A 26,368-nucleotide genomic window follows, 5' to 3' on the forward strand; every position below is an offset into this window, starting at 1 on the left:
TTGTTTTTACTGTCTAAAGACTTTTCATAGTGTTTATTTATTTATTTAGTCCAGCTGTTGCATATCAGGATACACACTTCTGTTTATCAGCAATGGAAAAGGGCATCGATCCGCACAGCTCTCCGCTCATTAAAAGCCTTTGGCTACACAACATAAACACACCCACTGACTATGACCAATAGAAAAAACATGTGCAAACTTGTCCCAAATGTCAGCTCTTTCTAACCACTTTCCCCATTAAATCCAAAACAAACATTCCACTTAAAAAAAAAAAAAAAAGTTCCATTTGAGCGTAGCATGTCCTCATAAAGCACATTTTTTATCTAAATAATCTCTGTACAGTAAAGGCTGCTAACCTAAGACAGACATTTATGACATCGCTCTTTACAGAACAAAGGAACAGCTGTTTGGTCGGCTGAGCAACATGTGGAATATTTAATGAGCTCCTCACACACACTTTAAAAAAGTCTTTAAATTATGTTGGACTTTTATTTTGGAATTATTTTTAGTGATATGATGCATTTTGGCTCAAGAGGCCAGAAAATCTGGAGAGAAGGGGACAAAACAGAACCCGTTTCCTGGCTTTAATGTTAGGATATAACAATAAACTATAGATCCACTATAAATCTGAAACCTATACAATCACTTTACTGTTACAAACATCTTAAATTATGAAAATAAGCAACAGGCTGGGACATTGCCTTTGTAAAGTGTATTGCAGATATAAAAACATACAGTAGATCTTCAAGGAAAACAAAAGAAAGTAACTTTGAATCCATCAAAGCAACGAACCGACTGGCTTTCATACATAATTCCAGTAACTACTGCCTCTTTAATCGTTCCTTTCTGGACCAACATTTGTCGGGATGGTTTGGTGGGGTCACATTGACCCAAAAGGCAGTTTGGCGTCTTTACAAAGAGTCATACGTGCGCAGGGTGCGCTCCAGTTGCTGGACAACACGCTGGTAGAAGGCTATCTGTTCCCTGAGGTAGGCCTGCATCATGTCTTTGAAGTCCACCTCTCTCCGCTCATGGAAGTGGCTCATTTCTGCCTGAAGGGCGAACCCCACAGTCCGACAGCGCTTCCGGATTCCATCTGCTTCCCCCTGATCCATCTTTCCTTCGTCACTCATCCGCTGGCTCTCCTTCACTTTCGCAAAAGCACCTAAAAGGGGAAGGAAATAATCCAATTAAAAAGTGGTATAAAAAAAACAAAGAAGTTATGACATTTTCCTGATTATTATGGCTTTTACTTTCTTACCTAATACTAAGACATCTAGAAAAATCACAAGATAATTAAGTTTTACATTAGAAGAGAAATTAACAACATTTGCAACATTAAAAAAAACTCTTTTTCCAAAGTTTTTCGTTTTTCATGATTTTTAAAAAATAACTAGGCACAATGTGACATATAATACGGAAGATTCCTCTGCTCCTCCTAAATAAGATCTACTCAACCACTGGTCCCCAACCTTTCACATGTGAAAAACTGGTTTAATGAACCATTAAAATGTGACATAGATTTTCCCTTTAAGTCAAAGTAGAAGCTAAAAAAAAAAAATTTCAAATGCCAACTTTAACCTCATCGGGGTTTTAAGGTAAGATGGATAAAAACAAAAAGAAAACCTGTCGCAAAACTGGCATTTTCTAAATTTAACAATACACAGGAATCCACTGTTGCAGTAAAACAAGACGTGGTGTGTGGGAACAAATGTCGGAAATAAATCCATAATTGGAGCAAGGACTCCTGTTATTTGTTGTTTAAATGTAGATTTCTTTTATTTTTATTTTGCTTCCTCACTGACTCTTTTTTGCAAAATGATCTTAACAAATACATTTGTTATTTTTGGTTAAACTTGACATCTTAGCAGTCGGCACAGCTGCTATAAGATAGCAACTTAGCGGTCAGCGTTGCCACTATAAGAAAGCAACCTAGCAATCGGCGCAGCCACTATAAGATGACAATTAAGGAGTTAGCACATCCACTATTGGACCAAAGAAAGACTTTATCCTTGTGCATTTAAGTGCAACATTTCCCTTTTTATTATTATGGAACATTCTTTTTTTCTTCAAGGGATCCAGCTTTTTGGCTCGTTCAGCTTCTCTGAGTGTCTGCTGCTGCCCCAGCAGATAACCCGAAGGAAAACTGCACTTTCCACAGAAATGAAGTCAAAAATGCTGGCAGAGGGCCCAGTGATGATGGATGAAGCCACAGTAATGTCCCACTAATATGTGAACTGCTTCAGAGACAGAAATAATCATGCCGTCAGCGCTGGAGACTGACACCTAAAACCAGGAAACACAACGTGTGGTTGGTGCTAATGTAATTATGGGGTAGTGTTCATGAAGAACACAAGCACACCAGTGCTGAGGAACATATGTGGCTAATATTCACAGTGGATTGTGGGAAAGAATACTGATGAAGCATTTCTACAAGCAGGCGTCTTTGAGGAACAGGAATCTCCAAGTGGCTGTCAGTGGTATTGCATGCAGAGATTCTTCCATGTTAGCTTCCTACAGTAAACGGTTGTAGTGATTGTGAATGGTAAGCAAACAGTTGTCAAAACAACCAAAATCCCCAAGGTCGCATTACTTTGGGCTGTGGGATTACAATTTTCCTGTTTTTACTACATTGAGCACATGGCAAATTTTGAGCTAAAGCTAGCTTAGTGCAAACATTTGGCTATCCAGTTTCATTTTGATCTCCATTGAATTCCAATTCAGCTTTAAAGTTTGGAAACTTTGTAAAGAAATGTAGGATTTGTCTAAAAACCTTCTCAGTAATTAAAAAAAATGCAATTTAATATTTTACAGGCTGGTGTTTATTTCATTTAAAGATGGTCACAGTGAAATCCAACCCACCTGGTGTCATGGAGGAAGTGTTACTCTCTCGACCCAAAAACTGACACTTTAATTTATTTTTTAGATGCAGTAAAGTTGTTGAGAGTTTTCCATACATTATATGTCAAAATTTCTCCCAAAAAAAATGTTGCTGTGTTAATTAAAGAAACATGCTAACCAGTATGCTAACCAGAAAAGAAATTGTTAAAATAATTACATTATGTCCATGTAACACTGTAGACCTCCTGAAAACAGAAAGTTTATGGATTAAAATAGTTTTTTAATGCTTGAATTTTAATGTTAAATTAAACAATTAGCTAAAACAGTGCAGTGTTATGGTGTGGCTTTGCTGCTAGCATATTGGTCACTCGAGTTCAAGTTAGCTTCACCATGCTGAGGTGTCTAGACTAGCACAGTTACCTCTCAATATCAATTTATTCTGAGAAGATTTTTAACCTGTTAGACACTTTCAAAAGATGTTAACACCTTTTTCAGTTTTTTCTCTTACTAACTGTGTTTCCATTACTGTCAGGTTTAAACAGCCTGAAATATTTCTCTGCAACAAGAAAGGCAAGAGAGAGATGATTTCAAAATACTTGCAAGGAGAAACAGAGAAACTTCATAACTTCTCTTTACGCTCTGAAATTCTCTGTCCGGGCTTTGTCTTATTATTTTGTTGGAAGCGGTCCCTAGTTACATATAGATCTGAACCTATGAAGGGTAGGGGGAAACGGACAGATACACACCGGATTTTACTATCACTTAAGTCACAGTTCAGCACAGCAGGGTCAGTGTTCCTTCAAGTATCTGCATTATATCAGCTCCTCACAGCCTTCAATGGGAGCTCGACTTCAGTTTCTTCTTTAGCAAGAAGATTAAAGATAGAGGTTAAAATCACTCAAAGCAAATATTTGATAAATGTATGTACAAACCTATCAATTACTCATATGTGAAAACACAAGCGCTCATCATCATCATCTATCAAAGTAGACGTCTGAATTTTATTCAGGCCATGGAGCGGAAAGCTATGAGGGAGCGGAAAAGATTTTGGGAAATCTGGGTTTGTGATTTTACTGAGGAGCTGTGGATCCAACATGACACGCTCAACTTTTGATAAGCTGTGTGATGCTGTGGGACCTCATGCGGCGCCCGCTGTGCAATGCCTCGCTAAGCGTGGTATCCGGTTGTTGGTCACATGACTCATTTAATTTTGAAACAAGTATTTTCATTACGGTTTTGCGAAGTATGTCAATGATGATATGCCTCAAAAACCACCTCCTCCAAACGCAAAAACTTTTTTTTTGATAAATATTATTTTTTTCAAAGTTCTCTTGTTTCCATTTTCAAATTTGGTATCAGAAATCCAATTTGCGCAATTTTATAGTCAATGGAAACACAGTTAGTCTTATGTTCTTTTTAACCTACCTTAAGTAAAAAAATAAATAAAAAAAATACAATTTTTTTTGGATCAAAAATAAAGAAGAACAAATGGCACTTAACATTTTTTATGTAAGGATCTGGAGCATTGAAAGGAACTTTCCAAGCTTGTGTTTATTTTTAGTGAGCAGGAAAAGACAATTTATTTAAAAAAAAAAAAATTACACTATGCTTTAAAATGTGCACAAAAAAGTTTAAATTTAGAACGTTTTACTGGATTTTGGGTGTATATACAACTGCAGAAGTTAAGGAGTCATTTTAGGTGAATATATTCAGTTTTGGCTTCAAAGACTAACGAAAAATATTGTGAATTTCCAACAGAAGGAACAACTGGAAGCTTTGCACTTTCAGTGGGGAAATGACGCAGTCACGTCTTGTTTTACTGCATACCAAACGTTTAGCTTCAGCGCGACGAGGACAAGTTAGAACCGCATCCACCCAAACTGCCATGAGCTCATTTTCCAAGCAGAGAACATGGCAGCCCACAAGCCTTCATGGCTTTCTAGCGTCAGATTCATGACTAGATCAACCTATGCTTAACCCTCGCCTTTCCTTTCTGCGTGTGTCGAGAAGGAGGGACTTTTTAATCCCTGAAGTGCCTGTCATGCTGCGCTGCGTTTCACATGGAATTCCTGGCATAAGTGTGGGAAAGCATGAACAGCACTCGCACAGCGTTCCAGCAAAGGAGGAGGCGAGCTGCAGACTGCAGAGCTGACCTACATTCATGCAGTCTGCTCCACACGTGAGAGGAGAATGTACATCAATGGATAGCATGTATGAGGGATACAAAGGAAAAGGCGATCCTCAACAAGATGCTCTTTGAGGTTACTTTGAGGTCCTACTATTACAACATTTTGCTTTAAAACTGAATAATGTCAAAAAGAGACTATTTTTTATGTAAATCTGATTTATAAATGCTTCTTACATTTCTTATTAAAAAAAAAAATCTCCATGGAATTCAAAAAGAACCAATTTTCCTTGATTTATGGGTGGTGGTGTGAAAAGTCAGGATTTGTTTATCTTGCTCGACCAGACCAGCTACCACAATGTTCCACGGGTGACAAATTTACGAGTCCATGCCGGGAAAGATGTTGGGAGCTTTAGATGGAGATGACAGTGAAAAGAGGGAGGATAGGAGGAGTTTGTGGAGCTGAGAAGACCAAAACTATCAAGAAGGACTGTAGCCATGAATCAAACTACTGTTTATAAATGAAGGTGAACGAATATTATTTTTTGATCAGTCCATTACTTCATGTTTAGTATTGTTTGCGGTCATATTGGACAGGCAATCACCTGGTGGATCACATGTTTGTGGGCGGAGACATTTTTCAGTTATTATAATTCACCTGTTGATTTTGCACCTGTAAGTTAGAGGGGAGAGGGTGAGCTGGGTGGCCACATTTTTTGTTGACAAAATGTAGCGACTGCATCAAAAATCCAAAGTCGCTGAGAGACTGACGCTTTAACCCGCTTTAGTTGTCACTTTTTGTTGCCTTTTGACCATATTTCTTGCTATCCTAAGCCATAATTACTTTTTTGGTCATTAATAAAAGGCTCAAAGCATGACCCGATTCAAATCCATTTGTTTGGCGCGTCATACAATAACCGGACCCAGCGTCAGTCTCTCAGCGACTTTGGATTTTTGATGCAGTCGCTACAAGGACTTTTTTGTAGGCTTAACCAGAAGATGATCCACAAGTCTTTAAACTAACCTCTCTTCTGGAAGAGGATAAGTGACCAGCTTATAGGCACAAAAGTGAGACGTCAGCTTCAACTCATACCCAAATTAGCAAATCTGTGATTTTGAAATCGCCGTAGGACACGTGTCACGGTCAAGTAATTCTATCCGGCCCTCCTGATCATTTTATTTTATTGTTATTACTGGCCCGATGTTATCCTGCACTCATTTCTAACTTGTATAATTTTGACAAAACATATTTTGATGGAGAGTAAAATATTGAAAGTTATTTAGTGTTTAAGTTGATTTATTCTGGAATAATATTCCCTCCTTTTTTATTATTCATAATTATGTTAAAATGTTGCAGTTTAAAAGTTTTTAAAATTGGCATTTTGTTAGCTATTTTGACTATTTTGGCATTTACTAAGATTTTTTTTAATCAATTTTGGAGTTTAATATTCAGTTTAATATATTCACTACATGCTAGCTGGTTTGGCTAATTTAAGCCTTTTTTTTGGCTATTTTATTTCATTTATTTTTGGGGGGGAGTTTGGCTAATATATACATGCTAGCTGTTTTGGCTAATTTAGGCTTTTTTCCGTTTTTTAAGCTATTTTGAAGTTTAGCTATTTTTTCATCTACATGCTAGCTGTTTTGGCTAACTTACGTTTTTTTAGGCTAATTTGGTCATTTAGCTTGTATTTTAGATGACAATCAGCTTCAGTGTTTTCAGCTATAAGCTTCAGTGTTTTTAGCTATCAATTTTGGCATCTTCAGCTATCAGCACCAGCGTCTACAGCGGCCAAATTCAGCTTACAGCATTCACATTAACATTATCGCAGGTGACGCTATATATCTAGTTCATAAATATGTAAAGAAGTTATGGTTTTAACGTTTTATAAATTTAGTTTTAGAGTGTTCAATAAATGTTTATCCCGTTCGGGCGTGACCTAAGGTTTGTTTTGGATTTTGGCCCCTTGTGCGATTGAGTTTGACATCCGTGCTGTAGGACTTTACTGTAAGAAGTCAGGTAAATTTGGAGGTCAATACATATAGACTTTTAAGCTCGGATGGTTTTGACAAACTTAGTTCAGATCAGCAGGAAGTGCACATCTTCTAAAGTATTCATCAGGCTAATCTAGGAGTATATTCAGACTGGAAAAATCATTTGGTGTGGACCGAGTCTGCTTAATTTGGTCCGGATCAAGTCCTAAACCTTGAATTTGTTCTGTATTCAGACTACCACTTTCCTGTTTAGAACCTAAGCTTGTAAACAAAACCACGTGACTAAAGATCTCTTCAGTCATTGGCCAGAAATTATGAGGGCAGCAACTAGAAGCAGAAATTATGGAATTACTGCACTTTGCAGTCCTTGTTGGGATAGGTTGCTGATTTAAACTTTATTTTTCGTTGACCAATTTTGAACGCCTATATCAACGTGAGGTACAAAACTATTCACTTGTGGCTTTGGTACAGTGGATGCATCCAGCAAGGCGGCTAGAGGCAAGACGACGAGACACAGAAAAGCATGTAAGAAGCGTTTTCATCTGTGTTAAAATAAACTTTCTAACAAGTAAGCAGTCTGACTATTTTTTTCCTGTTTGATAACACGACAATAGTTGCTTTATATTTGTCCGCGGCTTAGCCATTACATTATTCTTACTCTGTCTACATCAAGTATCCACCAGCTACGGTGGCCGTTTTGGTCCAGTTGTTCCCGTCTGAGAAATGATTGTTTTCAGATTAAGGAATCTCAGAGTAAACCAAAGCTCAGTCCAATTGGAAACGAACCAAAAACACTTTGAAAGATGGGTCAGAGAGAAGTTCCTGACCCTGGACCAGGCTCCACATGGAAAATTTGTCCTCGATTATCGTGGAAAACAAACTCCGGCTGACTTTAAGCGAAACAAATGTATCCACTCTGAATTCACCCTAAATTGCAATCCCTTATGACATGTTGTCGTGTGTGTGGTAAGTGTATCGTAAAGTATTTGGAAGGATAATGTAAGTTGGACCAAGTTATGACATAGGGGTGATGCTGTTGTTCAATGCCCTTATGCCGCACTCTAGTTGTTAGTAAGGCGTGAGTAACTAGCTCCCCGAATTATACACCCGAAATCCAGTAAAATGTTCTAAACTGAACCTTTTTTGTTCACATTTTATACCATAGTGTAATTTATTTTTTCCTGCTCGCTAGAAATAAACACAAGCTTGGAAAGTTCCTTTCAATGCTCCAGATCCTTCAATAAAAAACGTTCAGTGCCATTTGTTCTTCTTTAATTCTGAACAAAAAAAACATCTTTTTTTATTTTATTTATTTATTTATTTTACTTTAGGTAGGTTAAAAAGAACAAAACACTAGCTGTGTTTCCATTGACTATAAAATTGCGCAAATTGGACTTCTGATACCTCTGTGGTGTGGATGTAATAAGTAAGCATGCCCATACAAACTATACTCTCATTGACTAATTTCCTCATTTCTATCATTCAGGCTGGACTTGATAAGCCTCCTAAACTGAAAGACGAAAGACAAAGAAGCAAAGTGGCTCTTATGGCTCATTAACCCGCAATCATTAATTCCTAAAAACTTTAATTTCCTTATTTATCATTGGGCTGATTTTACATACCAATTCTTCTGAAAACCAATCAGACCAGTATGAAGACTCTCCAACTCATAGCTTGTTGAAAGCACTGATTTACCAGTGTTGCTCCTTCTGCTTTTCTCCATGATGTCATGCTATGGACCTGAGGTCTCATCTTACTCCATGAATCCACGTGAATGGACAGAAACCAAACATGAGGTGGCTTGGTTTCACTCACATTCCCTTTGTATGAAACCAAAGCTTTAAACGATGAGTTTTTGTCTCAAATCGGTCTGTCAGTATAAAAGCATCTGGCGTCACTGGATCTCGCAGGAAAAAAATGTGTGCAACATATCTGGTGGCCCTGATCCACTCCCCTCATTGGAAAAAGAACTGAAGAGTGACTTTATGAGGAAAATCTTGTGGAAGGAAAGTTGAAGCCAAAGCAAAAACTTATTTTACTTTGGAGAATTATTAAAAACATTTATTAATTTAACATGAAAACCTACATTATTGTTTAACGTCACATTTTATTTAAAGATAAGTTGCCTCAGTTACCAAGACAAAAGCATAAAAAAGAGTAATGAGCGTCTGCGAAAGTTCCCAACGCCCTCTCCAGACCCAGCGTCAGCTACAGGAAGTGGACTGTAAATCTCCTTCTATCTTTTATCTGTTCAATCTGACGATGGAGTCTCTTCCTGAACTTTCTCGGACATGCTTAGATATCGGTGTGTTAGCACATTTTAAGTCGGTGTTGACAGAACCTTTCCAACTCCTTGTGGCAGGGCTTTCCACACAGCCTGCAGAGATCTTGACATGACTAAAGCGGCGGCTTCCATCCAGGGAGGCCCCGCTTTTCTTCCTCTTCATAAGCAACTTAGGTTTACAGTCCCAGTTGTTTAAAGTCTCCATCCTTCCTCTTTGAGCCTGAAGGGGTGGCGTCGTAAAAGCTGAGTGGAGTCTAGCTCAGCTGACCCTTGTGATGTGGGAGCAGCTGATCAACCAAACATGGGCTAAAAAGAGACTTTAGATCAAATGTTGGATAAAAGCTTGATAAAAGTTCCTCCTACGGTTACTTATATCACAAAAACACTTGGATCTTGGGTAGGCCTGCACAATAAATCAAAAATGTATGGACATTGCAATATCAACTCGTATCACAAAAGACGGCGTAAACAGTGATTAACGGCTACCTTAGTTACACATGCTAAAACAATCTTGTGGCAGCTTAAAGAATTTAATAAATCAAATACATTAATTTATGCATTTGACCAATCAGATGGACTCCTTCACTTAGTTGACCAATCGAATGCAGTCCTTTTAGATAGATTCCCACCTCTTATGTTGCGTTTAGCAAATAATTTCAGTTACATTGACTTTTCTTTAACCCTTATGCTCTCTTATGGGGTCCAGATCACCCCAATTTTAATGTTAACTTGCCTAGGATAACACAAGGATAACCGTATTTTTCGGAGTATAAGTCATAGTTTTTTCATAGTTTAGCTAGCGGTGTGACATATACTCAGGAGTAACTTATTTGTGGGGTTATTTTTAGACATCAATTGGCTTATATATTTTTTCTTTTCCCATTAAACATCAGTTGTCTTTTAGTGGTTGTTTCTGCAAACAACCACTAGAGGGCGATTCATCTGATGTTTTTGCTTACTGACAGCAGCAGCAGAAGTGTCGTCCAAAACAAACACGGAAGAGAATCTGATTGTTTTCTTCTAACCTTTGACATTTTTTCTTATACAAATAAAAATATTAGTTTTCTTGTATTTCTTTCTTTCTTTTTTTAGCTACGGTGGGTTTGGCAGATTTGTTCTGAAACATCACACTTTACTCCTAAAAGTGCGACTTATACAACAGAGCGACTTATATATGGTTTTCTTCTTCTTCATTAGACATTATAATCCGGTGCGACTTGTACTCCGGAAAATATGGTACATAGAACCGTTGCAGTGAAATGGAAATTATATACTAGTTGTGTTTTGTTTTGCTATTTGTTTATGTAAGCAAGTCATATTGTCATGACAATATTTACAACTAATATCGCACATTGCAAGTTGTCCTCATATTGGACAGCCCTAATCTTTGGGTTTTGATGAAGGCAGTCTAAAATTTTAATGAAAAATGCTACAATGGAGTAGCATAGGTGACAAGATCCTCTCACTAAAGATAAGTTTACACCGGGCTCCGAAACGCACGTTCAAGCGACCACTTTCACTGACAGTCCATGTAAACGGTCATAAATGGGCGTTCACAACTTTTTAAGCCAATTTTCAGGCCCTTCGTACAAAGCACCATTGAATGCTCATAGCAAGTTAAACCAGTTAAACTTCGACCGATCAGGGACTCAGATTTGGTAGTGGTATGAATGCCGTCCTTTTCAAAACACTGAAATTCCAAACGTTTGAAAATTGATGATTACGGTTTGTGCCCAGCTGGACTTATTTAACCCCAAGTCTTTTATATATCACAATCATAGACCATTAATAGGAACAGGACCTAACAAGTGTTGAGATCCCCCCTAGGAAATGCATTACCGTCGGCCCTCACGAAATCAGCCAAGAGCCTTCGCCGTCACTTCCTGATATGTCTACCGCCATATTACAACAGATTATCACCCCTCAACAGCGATTAGTCCGAGTCAGTCTGAGTCACGTTTTTTTACTGTTGCCAGTCACCCACGTTCAGTGTGTTCTTGAATGCGCATCACATACCTAGTGTGACTGTAACATAAAAACCAAACTTGTTGGATAAAAACACAAAAACAAGCAGGAAAGTAATTTCCCTGAGAAGTTTTAGCTCCATACTGTATGACACTCCCACAAAAACCATGGGAACACTTTCAACAGATGACAACATCATACCGCTGGGTAAAATGATGAAGGAAAGTGGTGAAACATACAACACAACCAAAAACACTTCATACATTACAAGAACATAGACTAAACAAAAACATTGGAAGGTCGGAAACGTAATTATGTAAAAAAAAAGCTGGAGCATCGTGTGTATGCTAACATAAACGTCAGTGGTTTTAGGCTTCAAACACTGGAAGGACGAACACGACTGACTAAGATAAGTGAGTGTAAACATTAGAAACGAAGGGAGAAAAAAACCCAGAACACTGCTGGGCTCTGAGTGTGTGTCAACCGGGCTGACGTCTGTGTCAAGCACTGCAATGAACTGATGAGATATTGTTCTTTGCTGCTGCTACAACAAAGACTGAAAAACAAGAAAAGACTGCGTGGTGTGAAAGTGGCTGATCATGTGATCAGAAATCAGGCAGATATTGTCATCTCATGAGCCTAAGGATGGGCTGTCCTGTTGATACTTCTTCATAATGATGGAAAATCGAAAAGTTGAAGTTAATCTTTATGCAATTATTATCCTGAATAAAATCCAGAGTGAATGCATTTTAACTCGTTTACTAGATGAGTTTCAGTTGACACATAAAACAAGTTTGTGTTGACCACAACTACTTAAAGTGATGCACAAAACTCAAGTGAAGAACCTGAACCAACCAGTATTAAATGAGCCTTCGAAAGTAAATCTAAATCTCATCAGGTGACCAGTCTCTGTTTGTGGTTTATTTATTACATCACTGGATGCTCTTGTTTTTGTATTTTTAACCAACATAAACACCATTAGTGCTTTACGAGCTCCTCAAATGCCTCCTTTATTTCATGTTTTAGCCAACCGGTAACCGTGGAATGGACGCAGGTCTATAAAGGCCATTAGCTGAGAAGAATTTCAGGACTTTCCAGGATTTTCCCACTTGTGTTTGAAACAGTACGACAGCGAAATGGAACACAAAATAAGCAATGAGAGAAAAATCGACAAACATTTTTGTCGTCCTGTCAGGGTTAGCATTCCAGACTGAATTCTGCGACACTCCCTACCTCTCTGCACATAATACACACCAATTCCTCAATAAAGTTGTTGTGTGACTTATAGCAGAGGAGTCCAAATCCAGTCCTCGAGGGCCCATGTCCCACATGTTTTCCAACTAAGCTGCCATTGAAGCTCTTTATTGGTTAAACACACCTGATCCAGGTAACCAACAGCAGATTTGGCAAGGTTCCTGGAAAACCAACTGTAGCCTTCATTTAAATCTATTCATGAAAACTGAATATCCATCCATTATTCAAAGGGTCACATGGTTGCTGGAGCCTATCCCAGCTACTGTTGGGTAAAGCCAGGGTGCACCCAGTACAAGTCACCAATCCATTGTAGGGTGAAAACTGAATTAAAATGTTAACGTATTTTATAGCTTTTGGTTAAAATACTCAACCGATTGGTAGTTAAACAGCTTTACACGTCCCTAAGCTTGATACCAAGTTATTGCAGACTGACTGTACAAAGTGATGGAGCAGATTCCTTCATGTAAAGGAACTGTCAACCATGGATGGTGAGATCAGCAAACAACACTTTAAGATCCATTTTAAAGTATTTTATGTGGAGCCAAGGCAGTTCCTTTAGTCACCACCAGGTGCTGGTTTAAAAACAAGTCAGTTCCCATATAATGGAAAGCAAAAAAAAAAAAAAATGTAGAAACAAAAATTAACACCCTTCCGCCTGAAATAAAACGAGAGATTTTATCTTCATTTTGTTCAAACACCAACCAGGAGACTTCATGAGCTTCTTTTACTTACAAAGAACTAACATTATTGATGAAATGACTGAACTGAAGCAGCAGTTCCGCTCTTACTAGTTTGTTAAATCTATTTCTGAATCTGCTTTTTTATCCAACCATCCCAGAAAATTGTTCAAATGTTCAAAAAGTTCCCCAGAAACACATAGATCTGGTGAAGTGACTTGTGTGGTAAAGACATTTAAGTTTATTTTTGTTGCTTCCGTCACACAAACAGTCACTTCCTGCTGTCTGTTACTATGAACCTCATAAATCCCATCATCCATACACAGGAACTGTTTTGTTAAAATCATTTATATTTGGCTCACAGAGTTCAAATATAGACATAGAGGGATAAATGATACCAAAAAAGGCTAAATTAACCAGTTTAAAAGGTAAAAAACATAAAAGTAAACTCATAAAATAGATGTTAAGTTGTTCCAGCCCAGACACATTAATTTAGGGGTCCAGATATCTTTGGACAGGATCAACTTTAGCAGACAGAAAAATGATAAACAATGCCAAAAATAATTCTAATAGTGTTCAAAATGAATTCACATCACATAATACATCTATAACAAGTCTTGCTTGTTGCATAAACTTGTCTTTCATAAACTACACCTCCAATGTCATTCCTGTTCTTGGACAGCAACAAATGTGTCAAGAAGATTCGCATTTCTCACAATAAACAATAAAGAACAGAGTTTAAAGTCCCACTCCAATAATCTTTTCATCTATTTTAAAATAGTTCCCAGTGATTTTTTAATTAAGATTATGACATTTTTAGCCAAAATTTAGAAAAACTGTTTTGGTTTTTTTGGACATAGTTTCTGCAGAGAGGCCGTAGTTTATCTGAAATTCACCTCTAAGTTGTGGGCGGGACTGTGGAGCAACCTCGCCACCCCTTCCCTTCTTCTTTTGTTTTCTGAAGAAAGAATTACTCAGAAATGCAATTTTCAAACCTACTTTTGTTTATCATCAGAAAAATGCCACAATAACATGTTAAAACCAACACTTTCATTGGGATGGTCTTTAATAAGTTCAAAATGTCACCAAGGCGACAGTATAGTCAAGAAAATGTCAACTGTTGGCAGCTGTTCCTTCTCTAACCTACATGGACAAACCCCTGCTTTAGCTTCCTAATGACAGAATAAGAATTTCGAATCATTTATTGTATTCATATTGGTCAAACTTCCCCTAAAAAAAGGAAGAAAATGTCATTTTTTTTAAAGGTTTTGCTCTAAATCAGGAGTGTCAAACTCAATCACACAGGGGATCTTAGGTGACAGGCCGAACAGAATAAACATTTATTGAACACTAAAACAAAATTTTTAAAACTTTAAAAAAGTAACTTTTAAACATAATGATGAATAATAAAAAGGCAGGAATATTATTCTAGAATAAATCAACTTAAACCTTAAATAACTTTCAGTGTTTTACTCTCCATAAAAATATATTTTGTCAAAATTATACAAGTTAGAAATAAGCGCAAGATAAAATTGGACCATTAATAACAATAAAATAAAAGGATCTGGAGGGCCGAATCCGACACACGTGCTCTAAATAAAAGCCCCATTTTGTTCAGTTACCGGGCTTGAGGGACAGCTGCTAAAATGACTAGTTAGGTTGGTTATGTCACCTCCACAAACAAATGACTATTGTTGTAATGTTCCTCTGTGAGGAGAAAAGAACCAGCAGGGGAGGACGGACACGCTGTGTGCAAGGATTTGAGAGGACAAAAATGAGAACTGCAGGTATGTCTCATGCTGTTACAGGTACTCTGCAGCATATTCTGATATTTGAGATTGAACTCCAATAATTAGGAAAAGTGGAAAAACATCAGAAAAACTCTGCAGAGTGAGTTTACCATCACAGCGTTTCCCTGATATGGAATGACTAAAAATCTGAAGGTTTTAAGCCAAAAGAAAAGTCTAAAAAACATGAATTTCTGAACCACACACCCACATTCCCAGATTTTATTTTTCTAATTTGGCAATTATAGAGTGATGGAAAACAGAACTGTGTTTAAATGTGCGTGGGGAATTACATTCATCAGAAATATTTAGTCAGCGGCTGCCCAGATCTCCCAGCACGCATCACGTTATCTCACTCTCTGGAGCGCAAATTGTTCGAGCTTTGGCGAAAAATGACAAAGAAGCCCTTTTGTTATACTGGAGGAAAACACCCAAAAAATGTCCAACAGATGTTTTTTGTTGAGATGCTAAACGATTGTGTACCAGTCCTTCACATTTGCATCATAAATCACCCCAAAAGTCAGATTTTCATGCCGTTGTGATGTTTATTTTCTTATTTTTCTTTCACGAAACTGTAATTTTTATTACTGCTAATAGCTGCTGTGGTGGTTCTGCATTGTTGCAGTGAACCTTAATTCATTTCAGCCCCTTTTCAGCTCAATAAAAAACTAGAAATCTCCTAAAAGTTTAAAGAGCAACATTTTGACAAATTTCTCACGTCAGAATCTGTTTTGTCAACACCCATCTAGTAAAAACAGAGTATTATTTACTAAATCAGAATCTGCTCATGTGTCATCTTTATTTGAGTTGAACGAAAGACTTTTATGATGTCTTTAAAATCCCACAAAATCTCCCAATAGTTATTTTTGTGAGATTACATCAGCTTTTCTGGTATGAAAACAACATACTTCCTCTTTGTCTGATCGTCAGAGCGCCCTTAAGATGTAAGGGTTTGGTAATAGGTTAAAAAATCTTTTCCATATGACAACCGTAATGCATTTTTTCTGGGCTTTTTTTGTGGGCAGACGCTCTCTAGGCCCTCCTCTTAATGTTTTAAATCTCGGCGAAAAAACACCCCAGTTTAATCCTCGGTCATACGAACCCATGTGGGGGTTGATTTGCGTAGGTACTGCCGGTGTTTCGGTTGTCCTGGCCCATGGAGGGTCGTAAATGGATGCAGCTGCATCTTAGCCCTTGTGCCATCTTATGGGGTCCAGATGACCCCACCCTTATATTGGTATGTGACCCCTCCCATGACAAAGGTGGACAGGATCTCATGTCTGCCACGGACACCAGTGAAGATAAAAAACACTTAAAAAAATAAGTTCAGCGTGCCATCTTGTGGGGTCCAGATGACCCCACTTTTATTGTAAACGTGCCTATAGTAGCACAAGAGTTAAGGTGGGTGCAGGAGAATCTTACTGCCACCTCAAGATGCATCATGAAAATGAAAAGTATTATGGATAAGTATATAGTGAAGTGTTTAATGTAAGCTACATGCTCTTCTGATGTTTGGGTGATAGTGTCGTACGGTCTCCTTGCACTGCAATCTAGTTGTTGGTAAGGTGCACTGGCTGTTTATTGATGGCCCAGATGCCACACACACAAGGTGTGAGCCCACTGGACGCCCACCCAAACTACACCCTGATTGTCTAATTTCCTAACTAGTTCCTAATTAACAGTCAGGGATGAACGCAAGGAGTTATTTCTCGAACAACACTAACGGGCGCCGCAGGATTTAGGGGATAAAACAATGAAAAATCTGTACGACACGCCTAAAGGGGTCCTCATGATCTAACGCAGGGGTCGGCAACCTTTAACATTAAAAGAGCCATTTGGGCTCTTTTACTACTTATCAAAACCTAGAAGGAGCCGCATTGACTTATTTTAGCCTTTAAGAAATTTGGATTTGCATTCATGATCATCTTTTTGTATGTATATATACATATATATATATATATATATATATATATATATATATATATATATATATATATATGTATATATGTGTGTGTGTGTGTGTGAATTATGTGAATTATATCTATTTTTTGGCACAAACAAAAGCAAAAATATAAAAAAAACCTAGCATTTCTCAAAATTGAATTTTTAAAACATTTTTACCTTTTACCTTTAGTAGAGGCCAAATTACCAAAAAGTTAGCTTGCTGCCTAATTTCTAGCTGAACTCCAAATTAGCATAAAATTCCACAGTAATTTAAATCAGCCAAAAATGTTACCATGTTGCTAAAATAAAAGCTAAACTCTAAATTAGCCTAAAAACTACAGGAGATAACAGATAAGCCAAAAATGTTAGCATATTCATATTGCTAAAATATTAGCTTAACTCCAAATTAGCATAAACAATTTAATTAGAGGCCAAATTAGCCACAAAAAAGCTAGCTTGTTGCTTAATTACAAGCTGAATTCCTAAATGGCCTAAAATTCCCCTGTAAACTAAATTAGTCAAAAAAGTTAGCCTGTTGCTAAAATAGAAGCTAAACTCTAAATTAGAATAATAGCTTATCTCCAAATTTTAAAAAATTACTATTTTATTTTTCTTCAGCCAGAGAGCCAGCATGGAGGGATAGAAGAGCCACATGTGGCTCTGGAGCTGCAGGTTACAGACCCCTGATCTAACATAACAGAGCGAGACCGCCCCTTTCAGGAAGAGTCTGGCCTGCAAGCACCGCCCCCAGTCTAACACCAACACCCAATTTCTCCACAGAGATAGTGGTGATCAGCAAAAACTTTCATTTTAGATGTATATCTTTCAACTGTGTCCTGTCTTTAATAAATTCCAGCTCAAACAAGTGTTCGTACTTTAGACGTGGGGCTCCTACAATAACTACAATGACACAGTAGTGGTCTACACCACGCACGTGCCGTGAAAACAAACTGCTCAGTAGAAGGTAGGCTTAACTGAGTGGAAGCGCTCGCTAGAATTACCTGGAGCACTCCTTACCGTACCGTGCTGCCAAATGGAAACGAGGCTTAAGTGGTTTGGACCATCTAGCAAACCCTGCTCTACCAACACATGCTCTATCGACACATTAGTTCTAGGTTCAACGGTCAGCTGTTTAAGAGGAGATTTTCTCTAGTCTCACTACCATCTGCTCTGTGACAGATGAGCTGTCGTAGCTGCATGTTCAATGACTGCACACAGTTCACTCCCACCAAGATACAAACCTGAAGCCACGAGGACATTGGCAACGCTGCAACAGTAACTAGTTTCTAGTTCAGTGACTCAACAAATACAACAGAACAATTCCTTGCTGCTCCAGGGAACTTTTCATGTTTGTTGTCAGTACAGTTTGAGCATCAGTAATTAAAACAACTGAGTGAAGGTAAATCGGTCGGTGGCAATGCACTGACTTTTGTTACTAAAATACTGATTATGTCTCTGTTTTTATTCAATATTGTTTAATTGCTGGCTAATAGAGAGAAACTAAATAAACAAAGTGAAACAAGGATAAACTGATAATGTTAATCTGTATTTTATGCCGTCAAAATCTCGGGAAACGACTTGGTAAAGGTCTAATCATCACCCGAAAGGACAAATCGGACAAAACGTTTGAGGGCTGTAGGTGTAGGCTTACACTACAACGTTGTCCAAAAAGCAAAATCGTTTCATCTTCGTTCAGACGCACCTGCTGGGACTGCTTTCCCAGACGGGAGATAACTCCTCTCTGTGAGTCGATGATGGCGGTGCCAAAACAGACCAAGTTCCCAGGAACATCTGTGAAACCGCGCCGCACCATGCCAACACAGACAAGAATGTACATGCATGAGGACAGGCGGCGAGTGGAATCTGGCCGTTATTGAGAGTTATGAGTCAGCAGTCGAGGGGGGATGTTGAGAAAACATTTGCTGGACACCGACGTCGCAGTCCACAAACCGAATGCCGAGCAGCTTGTTTGAACAGCCGAGCGGAGTGGCCAACCATCCGTTCTGCTCGTACACAGTCTTACTGGGCGACAGTTGACCTTGATGAGGAAAGTAGCGGCTGCACAGGAAACCTAAACCCCACTTCTCAAATGCAGCACGTGCTGACAAAGACGCATTGTGTCGTGTGCATGGAATGCAAACCCCTATCATGTCTCTCAGGTCATAGAGGCAGACAGAGTTCAATTTTTACATCAAGATACTTACAAAAGTAACTAAAATTTCAACAACCACATGATCAGAATATTAGAAAGGTTGGTTTGCAAAAGTCCTCCAAACAACTTCTTCTAAAGACCCAGAAAGGTGCAAATGAATGGATAACAGTTGAACACTCACTCAATTCCAGCACTCAAAAATGCAGCTATTCATCTAGACTATTTTTCTCGCTGATAGTCTGGCTGAGTCTGTGCCAACAGCAAAAAAGATCAAACTTTCACATCTTCATTTTTGTTTGGTTTGCTTTCACAATGAACTCTCAAGAAAGGACAACCACCACTCGGACACACCGTGAGGTCACAGCAGCCACTCATTTAAGAAATAATAATGACTAAAACAAAGATGAATAAGCGGAAAAACTCTAGCAGGGCCTCAACACATTTTCCAAACTCCTTTTTATTTGTTCTTTTTTGGATTTTCTTTCCGACTTACAAAGCTTTTGTCATCCACGTCCTCAGGTTTACCTCCACTCTTTGATTTGCTGAATATTCCATCTGCATCCACACTGCTGAGAATCACACAAGAGATCTCCTGAAAGTGAATCTAAACCTTCGATTCTTTGGTTGACACCAGTATTCAGAGAAACTTTAAACATTTTTGAACCAAGAAGACCATTCCACATAAATTACTTCTGGATTACAGTGTAAAAACACATATTCCATGGCATTCCTTTACTTTAGAAACAATGTCATTTTTACAGACAAAACACCAAAGATCTCGTCTTTCTTCTCAAATCCAAGTGGAAAAACAAAGGCTTGGGTTGACTCTTTTTAGGCCCAGAATGTATCAACTCCAAACTTATGGTGTTTTTGTGTCAGATTTTATCTATAAGATATAAAACCTAAGCAACAAGACATCTGCTTTACTAACAGGAATATTGAATGTAGTCATGCTCGATGTGCCCCCTGCATGTGGTTATATGAATTTTGTTAGAACCTTTAACATTAAAGTTTAAGCTCCAGTGTTAGTGTTCTGTGAATTACTGTAACTCTTCAGCCTTTTAATGTAATTCCAGCAGATTCTGAATCGGAGAAAAGCAGCCTTGCGCCAATATGCTGCACTTTACAATAGTAATATGTTTATGCAATTAGCATAAACCGATGGATTCTAATGCAGAGAAAAAAGGCTTAGCACCAATACGCTATTCTTTACAATAGTAAAATGTATACTTAATCCCTCTAATCGAATGGGTTCTGATGCAGAGAAAACTGACCATACTGTAGTCAAATATTATGTTGGTTTACAATCAATATAAACCAACAAATTATAACCCAGACAAAAGCATCTTTACATTGACATCCCAAACTAAATGTTGGCGCTATCAACATAAACAACCTGATTCTCTTCTGACGCAGAGAAAAGTGGCTTAGCGTCAATAAGCTACACTTAACAACAGTAAGACATTCATGTAATCAAAAAAAGCGACTTTGGGCCAATATGTTACACTTTACTGTAGTCAAATGGTTATACACTCAACGTAAACCAACAAATTATAATACACAGACAAAAGCAGCTTAGCGTTGTTACCAAAAACTTTATATTAGTAAAATGTTGAGGTAATCAACATAAACAAACTGATTCTGGTGCATAGAAAATGGCTCAGCACGCTACAATTTACAAAAGTAAAACGTTCACGCAATCAATGAAATTAAAAGGATTCTGAAGTAAAGAAAAAGGGCTTAATGCCAATTTGTTACATTTTACAATAGTAAAATGTTCACGCAATCAATATAAAGGAATGGATTCTGACACAGAGAAAAGCAGCTTTATGCCAATAAGCTACACTTTACAGAAGTAAATGCTTACACAATCAACAGAAACCAGCGACTTTTAACATTTACAAAAGCAGCATTGCGTTGACACCTAAAACTTTATACTGGTAAAATGTTGACGCTATCAATGTAAAACAAAGAATTCTGATGCAGAGAAAAGCAGCTTTGCACCAATATGCTACACTCTACTGTAGTAAAATCAAATGTAGAGGCAGCCATGGTGCAGGGGTGGGGCAGTCAACCCCCGATTGAAAGACTGCAGGTTTGATTTCCGCCTTGCTAGTCCATAAGTGCCCTTGAGCAAGTCACTGAACCCTGCATTGCCTCTAGTGGAAGGTTGGAGCCAGTGTTTTACAGTGGAGCCACCATCAGTGTGTGAATGTGTGTGTGACTGTAAAGCGCTTTGAGCCTTCGAGAAAGGTAGAAAAGTGCTACACATTGTTATAATGCTATAATTATAACATGAACAAAAGAAGCTTTGCAATGATATCCAACACTATCAATTAGTAAAATTTTGACCACCAGATTCTGATGCAGAAAAGCAAATTTGCACCAATGTGCTACAGTTTACAGTAGGAAAATGTTTACCCAATCAATGTAGACAAACTGACAGATTCTGATACTTTGCACCAATAAAGCTATTCCCAAGCACCAGAATCCACTGGAATTACATGAATTGCACAAATATTTAAAAAGATAAGGTAGTTTGAAGTGTGTGTGCTACAGGGTTAAAGGGTCAAGGCCAGACCGGCCTGGCACTTCGTAGGATCAACAATTCCAAATTTGTGCAAACTAATGCAGAAAGCACAGCAAGACACTGCAGCAGGGCCGTAGCTGCAGCCCGCAGTTCACACATCTGCCTCTTGCACAAAAGCCTCAGAGGGCCTTTATTCTCTAACAATGCTGTGTTATTAAGCCTCCAGATCAAGACCTTCAATTGTATTGAAATGAAAACGGGTGTGGGATTCGCGTTGGCAGAGATACGCTGTCAGGAGAGTCCACCACCAGCTGGATTTATGTTCTGGAGCACCGAAACCAGAGAAAGTGTCGAGTCAAGACAGCTGTGAGGCTGATGTTTGAAGCACCAATGAGAAGAAAAAAAAACAAGAAAACCCAGACATTTTTTCTAAAAAAGAATCTGTAAGTCACCCTTCTAGAGCACACACTAACCAAGATTTTGCTCCAAGCAAATACTAAGTACAAAAAGAGAAAGGAGTACACTGAAAAAGGGCTGACCTAGATGTTCTGTCTTTTAAGTGTTGCCACAGCTGTATCTGGTTCAGCACAACACTGGTCACATCCAGGGGAGGCATGTGGACCGGCCTCTACCCGAACACTGCTGCAGAGCTTCTCAGCAGATAAACAAAAGATGTGCTCACCATCAAACACAAGAAAACAGACTCTGGAACATGTCATATGTAACAAAACAAACCAGAGCTACACAGTTTATATGAAACGATATGAAAAAGTGAATACATTAAAGACCCACTCCAATGAAAATCATGGACATATATAAAGAAAATTAAAACAGTTTCGAGTATTTATTCAAATTGTTGTGAATCAGGAGGAGACAAAACTTGAAGCTGTTACGTACAAACTACAATGAGCTCCCTGCTCTGCTGGTTTCTGATGCATCCACTTGCAGACAAATAGATCCATTAACGTCTTTGTTTCCCTCGTCTGAGCTGGCTCAAAACTAAACGACTAGATAGTTCTGATATTGTTTGCTGTTTTTGCTGCACCACTAAAGTTAGGTTGAGATTGTGAGGTGCTATGAGCTAGTGGGAGAAAATGTAAACAAAGGGAAGATGGGAAATCAGTATAAGCTCACTCCGCACCAACAGTACCACCCACAACTCAAAGGGGAATTTTTAATGAACTACTGCCGCTCTGCAGAAACTTTGTCCATGACATAATCATAATCAAAATGCCACTGGGAACACTTTTAATATAGATCAAAAGATGACTGGAATGGAACTTTAATGGAAGAAATTAGTCAAAATTATCCCCCCAAAAAACTAAACAGCAACAGATGAAGTTCTCATCAGAAATCTCAACCAAGAAAGCCAGATGTTCATAACGGAGGGGTTGGATCCCTGCCTCTTTCACCTGATCTCCCTCTCTGACTTTCAGATAACTATGGAGATCTGGCGTTCAAAGCTGATAATTGAGGACACAACGAGGTTCGAGACGAGACAAACAGAAGTTTGAGGAACAAACGGAACAATGGAGATTAATCCAACAAAAGAGGAACCATAAAAGAACAATGGTGTTCTTTATGGCTTATGGTCGGTAAAGTCAATCATTGAACTAATTTTGAATACAGATGGTGTTTAGTTCTTCAAACTTTACATAAAAGAGTGTTAGGACTCTGTGAAGCAGTTCCACTTCAGGATAACAGACTAAAGCAGTCTGGGTGTGGACCGGGAGTATTGGGACACGGAGAGCAGCTCTGGACTGGGATTTCTTCACCCTTTAGATCTCGACAGAGCCCTATCTGGAGAGCCAAGAAGTCACATGAACATCTAAAAGTGTTTGTTGAGTTTGCCGAGCCCTTCCTCAGAAGTCATGTGGGACTCACTGCTGTCCCGCTGTGGGACGGGGTGAGGCGAAGCAGAGGTTGACACTTCAGAATTTAAAAAAGCTTCTCCCAGCAGCACATTTCTCCAAAGAGATCTTCTATCTGATACAATTTTTTTTTCTTTTTAAATTCCACTCAACTGATGAAATACTGATTACCAAAGAGAGGAAGAACAAAAAGTATGCTCACTCCTTCTGCATAAACCTGTTCGTACAGGTTGCTGGCTGTTGAAAGTATTTGTCAGGGAAGCAGAGTGACGGGCGTGTGAGCCAAGGTTCCTCCCTGACGCCATGATTCACTCTATTAGCACATGTGTACAATGTAATGTACAAATATACAACATTTAGGTACAAAAAATAACTTACAAAAACCTCAAATAGCCTATAATGCACTGATATAACCTGACAGGGAAGAAAGTTACCTGTTCCTGTATGTGCACAGGTGGGAAACCATTGAAATACATAGGACACACTGATTATATGTATAATATTCCTCCATCTTTGTATCAGTTTGCATGCACACACACTGGAGAACTGTCATACATGGAGTAAACAGACAAAGGTGTGATAATTACCTTTCTGTAAGTGAATAATGTCCGGGAAGTTGCCGAGTAGACCTTGATAAAGGGACAGCTTATCCAACATGTGGAAGAGGTCATTCTTAGGTTGCTCCGCAAACATTTCCCCAATGTTCTCATAGGTGCGGCCAGTGTGGGAGATGGCATTGTTGAGGCCGTCCGACCGATGGGGGGGATCCAGCATGAATGCCTGGCTGATGGACTGGAAGGCATTCCCCAGTCGCTGGAACTCCTTCCTGAATCCCCCCAGATGTTTCCTCACCAGCTCCGAGGCCACGTTGGTGAGCTGCATCACACTGTCGTCCATCTTTTTGGCGAAGGTCTTGAAGTTGTCGACCCGCTCCTCCACATCCTGAAGGTCCTGATGCTCGTTGGGGATCTGAAGAGTCAGCATGAAATGAGCGCCCACCATTTCGTCCTTCTCGGCCCGCCTCTTGCCCAGTTTCCATTGTTTATCGTCAGCACACATGAGAAAGTGCTCAAAGCCTTCATACTGGGAGAGAACGGGGTGACTGGTCATGTGGTTCATCCACAGTATGAGGCGCCTCTTGCGCTTCTCGATGAAGTCCTCCTCAAAGCGCCCTGTGGCTTGCTTCTCGGGCAAATGAGGGACTGAGATCACAGTGAACTTATGCAGCAATCGGTTGTACAGCCAGTCGAAGTGCTTGTAGCGCCGGTAGACGGGACGTCCGGTGTGGCTTGGTGTCACTCTGTATGATATATAGGTCTTGATGCCCTTGAACTTCGTCTGCTTGGTGGGATCTTCAATTGAGCAGATGAAGGGGTTGGGGTTTTCCTTCCACTTGGGTCCCAAAGGACCCATTTCAATGGTGTAGGATTCTGCAATCTTCGCCATCATGGGTACATCCCCAAGTACAAAAGCCTCAACCCCAGAGCGCACAAAGCTGGAAAACCTATTCAAGTTCCTGCCAACCATGCTGCCCTTTCTGGAGCTGGACATGCTGTCGGGTCCAGGCACCGACTTGGCCCTGTAGTGCACGTTAGGGTTGTTGGACGTCGGAGTCTGGTGGGCGTAGCCATTGGCTCCGGGGCTCCTGATGTGATCATCATCCACCACAGTGGATCCATCGTCCCAGTCGTCCCAATCATCGTAGTAGTCCTCGTCATTGATCTGCCCCGAGGTATTTGGGGTGGACGAGAAGTAGGGAGAGTCGTTCCCCAGGGAGCCCTCAGGGCTGATGGAGCAGTCTGTCACATTGGAGTTGGAGCGTGTGCGAACAATCTCCACATAAGTTTTGGGGAATAGACCCCTCTCCCCACGACTGTTCTCCCCAAGATACCAGCCGTCCACTGAGTTTTCATCAAAGATAGTCAACTCCTCGTTCTCCTGGATGTTGATCTCCTCTTTGTTTTCACTTAGAAAAGTGTAGAGGGCTACGGCTTTCACAGACATGCTGACACTCCAGAGGGTCCTAGATCCTCTACATGTACATAGTGCCTAAATTATAATAACAAGGGCACCGTGTTAGTGACTTACTGTAATATTTAAACTCATCTCAGGTTACGGTACAGTTAATGTAACACCACCAGGTGACTTGTGGGAGATCAGAAAACAGTCAAAACAGGGACAAAGACATATTTACCAACAGTGGGACCCCTTTTAAACATATACTAATAGTGACAGCATCATTTGCTTCGTCAGGGAGGGACCGAATCCATTCACATTACAGAGAACCAAAAATAAAAACAACCTTGATGGTGAATGTAATCCTCGTCAACTATAGGGATAGTCCACTGAGCAGACAGTCAGTTCTCATCGCGCGGCCCATAAACCACCGGCGATGAGCTTATTTCAAGACGAAGTATGTCCGGCATGGAGAAAAACAGAGGGATGGGTGATGGTATCCCGGCGCATTTTGCTCCTCACGCACAAACTTGCTGCGTTTCGCTCGTAAACAGGTCCCTGCGCATCTCCACTCGACCCCACGGCGAAGGAGCGACCAAAACAAACAGTCCGCCTCAGTAGACCGTCGACATGCGCCACTATTTTTGTTGTTTTTTTCTTCCTCCTTGATCCACGGAGCGCTGCAACAAAGTAACTCTTTCCATGACGTGAGACAATTGAAGGCAAGTTCTCCCTTTTCATCAGCTCCTTTATGTTCTACGAGACCAGGGAAACAGCAACAACACCGCCCCCCTCAGGAAAAGCCGGGCAATACACTTCATCGGGGATTACAAAGTAAATAAGATTTTTTAAATTCTTTTCCCCCCGTTTACTATATTTAAATGTTTTATAAAAGAAAATGATTGCACAATGATACCTTTATCTAATTCTTTGGAATTTTTTATTTATTTATTTTTTTTTTTTGCAATAGCGTGAAATATTTTTGTT

General features: G+C 39.3%; 1 protein-coding gene across 1 annotated transcript; it reads right to left on the reverse strand.

Moving 5' to 3' along the window:
- snx33 (sorting nexin 33) lies at positions 1–26,150 on the reverse strand. Its single transcript, XM_024282070.2, has 2 exons — positions 24,013–26,150; positions 1–1,165 (listed from the first exon to the last, which is right to left on the reverse strand). Exons 1-2 carry the CDS (start codon positions 25,427–25,429, stop codon positions 912–914), a joined length of 1,671 nt encoding a protein of 556 aa, XP_024137838.1. The 5' UTR covers positions 25,430–26,150; the 3' UTR covers positions 1–911.
- Positions 26,151–26,368: the final 218 nt, after the last annotated feature.

The sequence above is a fragment of the Oryzias melastigma genome, linkage group LG6 (genome assembly GCF_002922805.2).
Source record: "Oryzias melastigma strain HK-1 linkage group LG6, ASM292280v2, whole genome shotgun sequence".
Lineage (NCBI taxonomy): Eukaryota > Metazoa > Chordata > Actinopteri > Beloniformes > Adrianichthyidae > Oryzias > Oryzias melastigma.

Coding starts and splice junctions, on each gene's coding strand:
- snx33 (XM_024282070.2), bottom strand. CDS start 25,429: ATGTCTGTGAAAGCCGTAGCCCTCTACACTTTTCTAAGTGAAAACAAA. Junction 1,166..24,012: donor CATTATTCACTTACAGAAAG/GTAATTATCACA, acceptor TTCCCCTTTTAG/GTGCTTTTGCGAAAGTGAAG.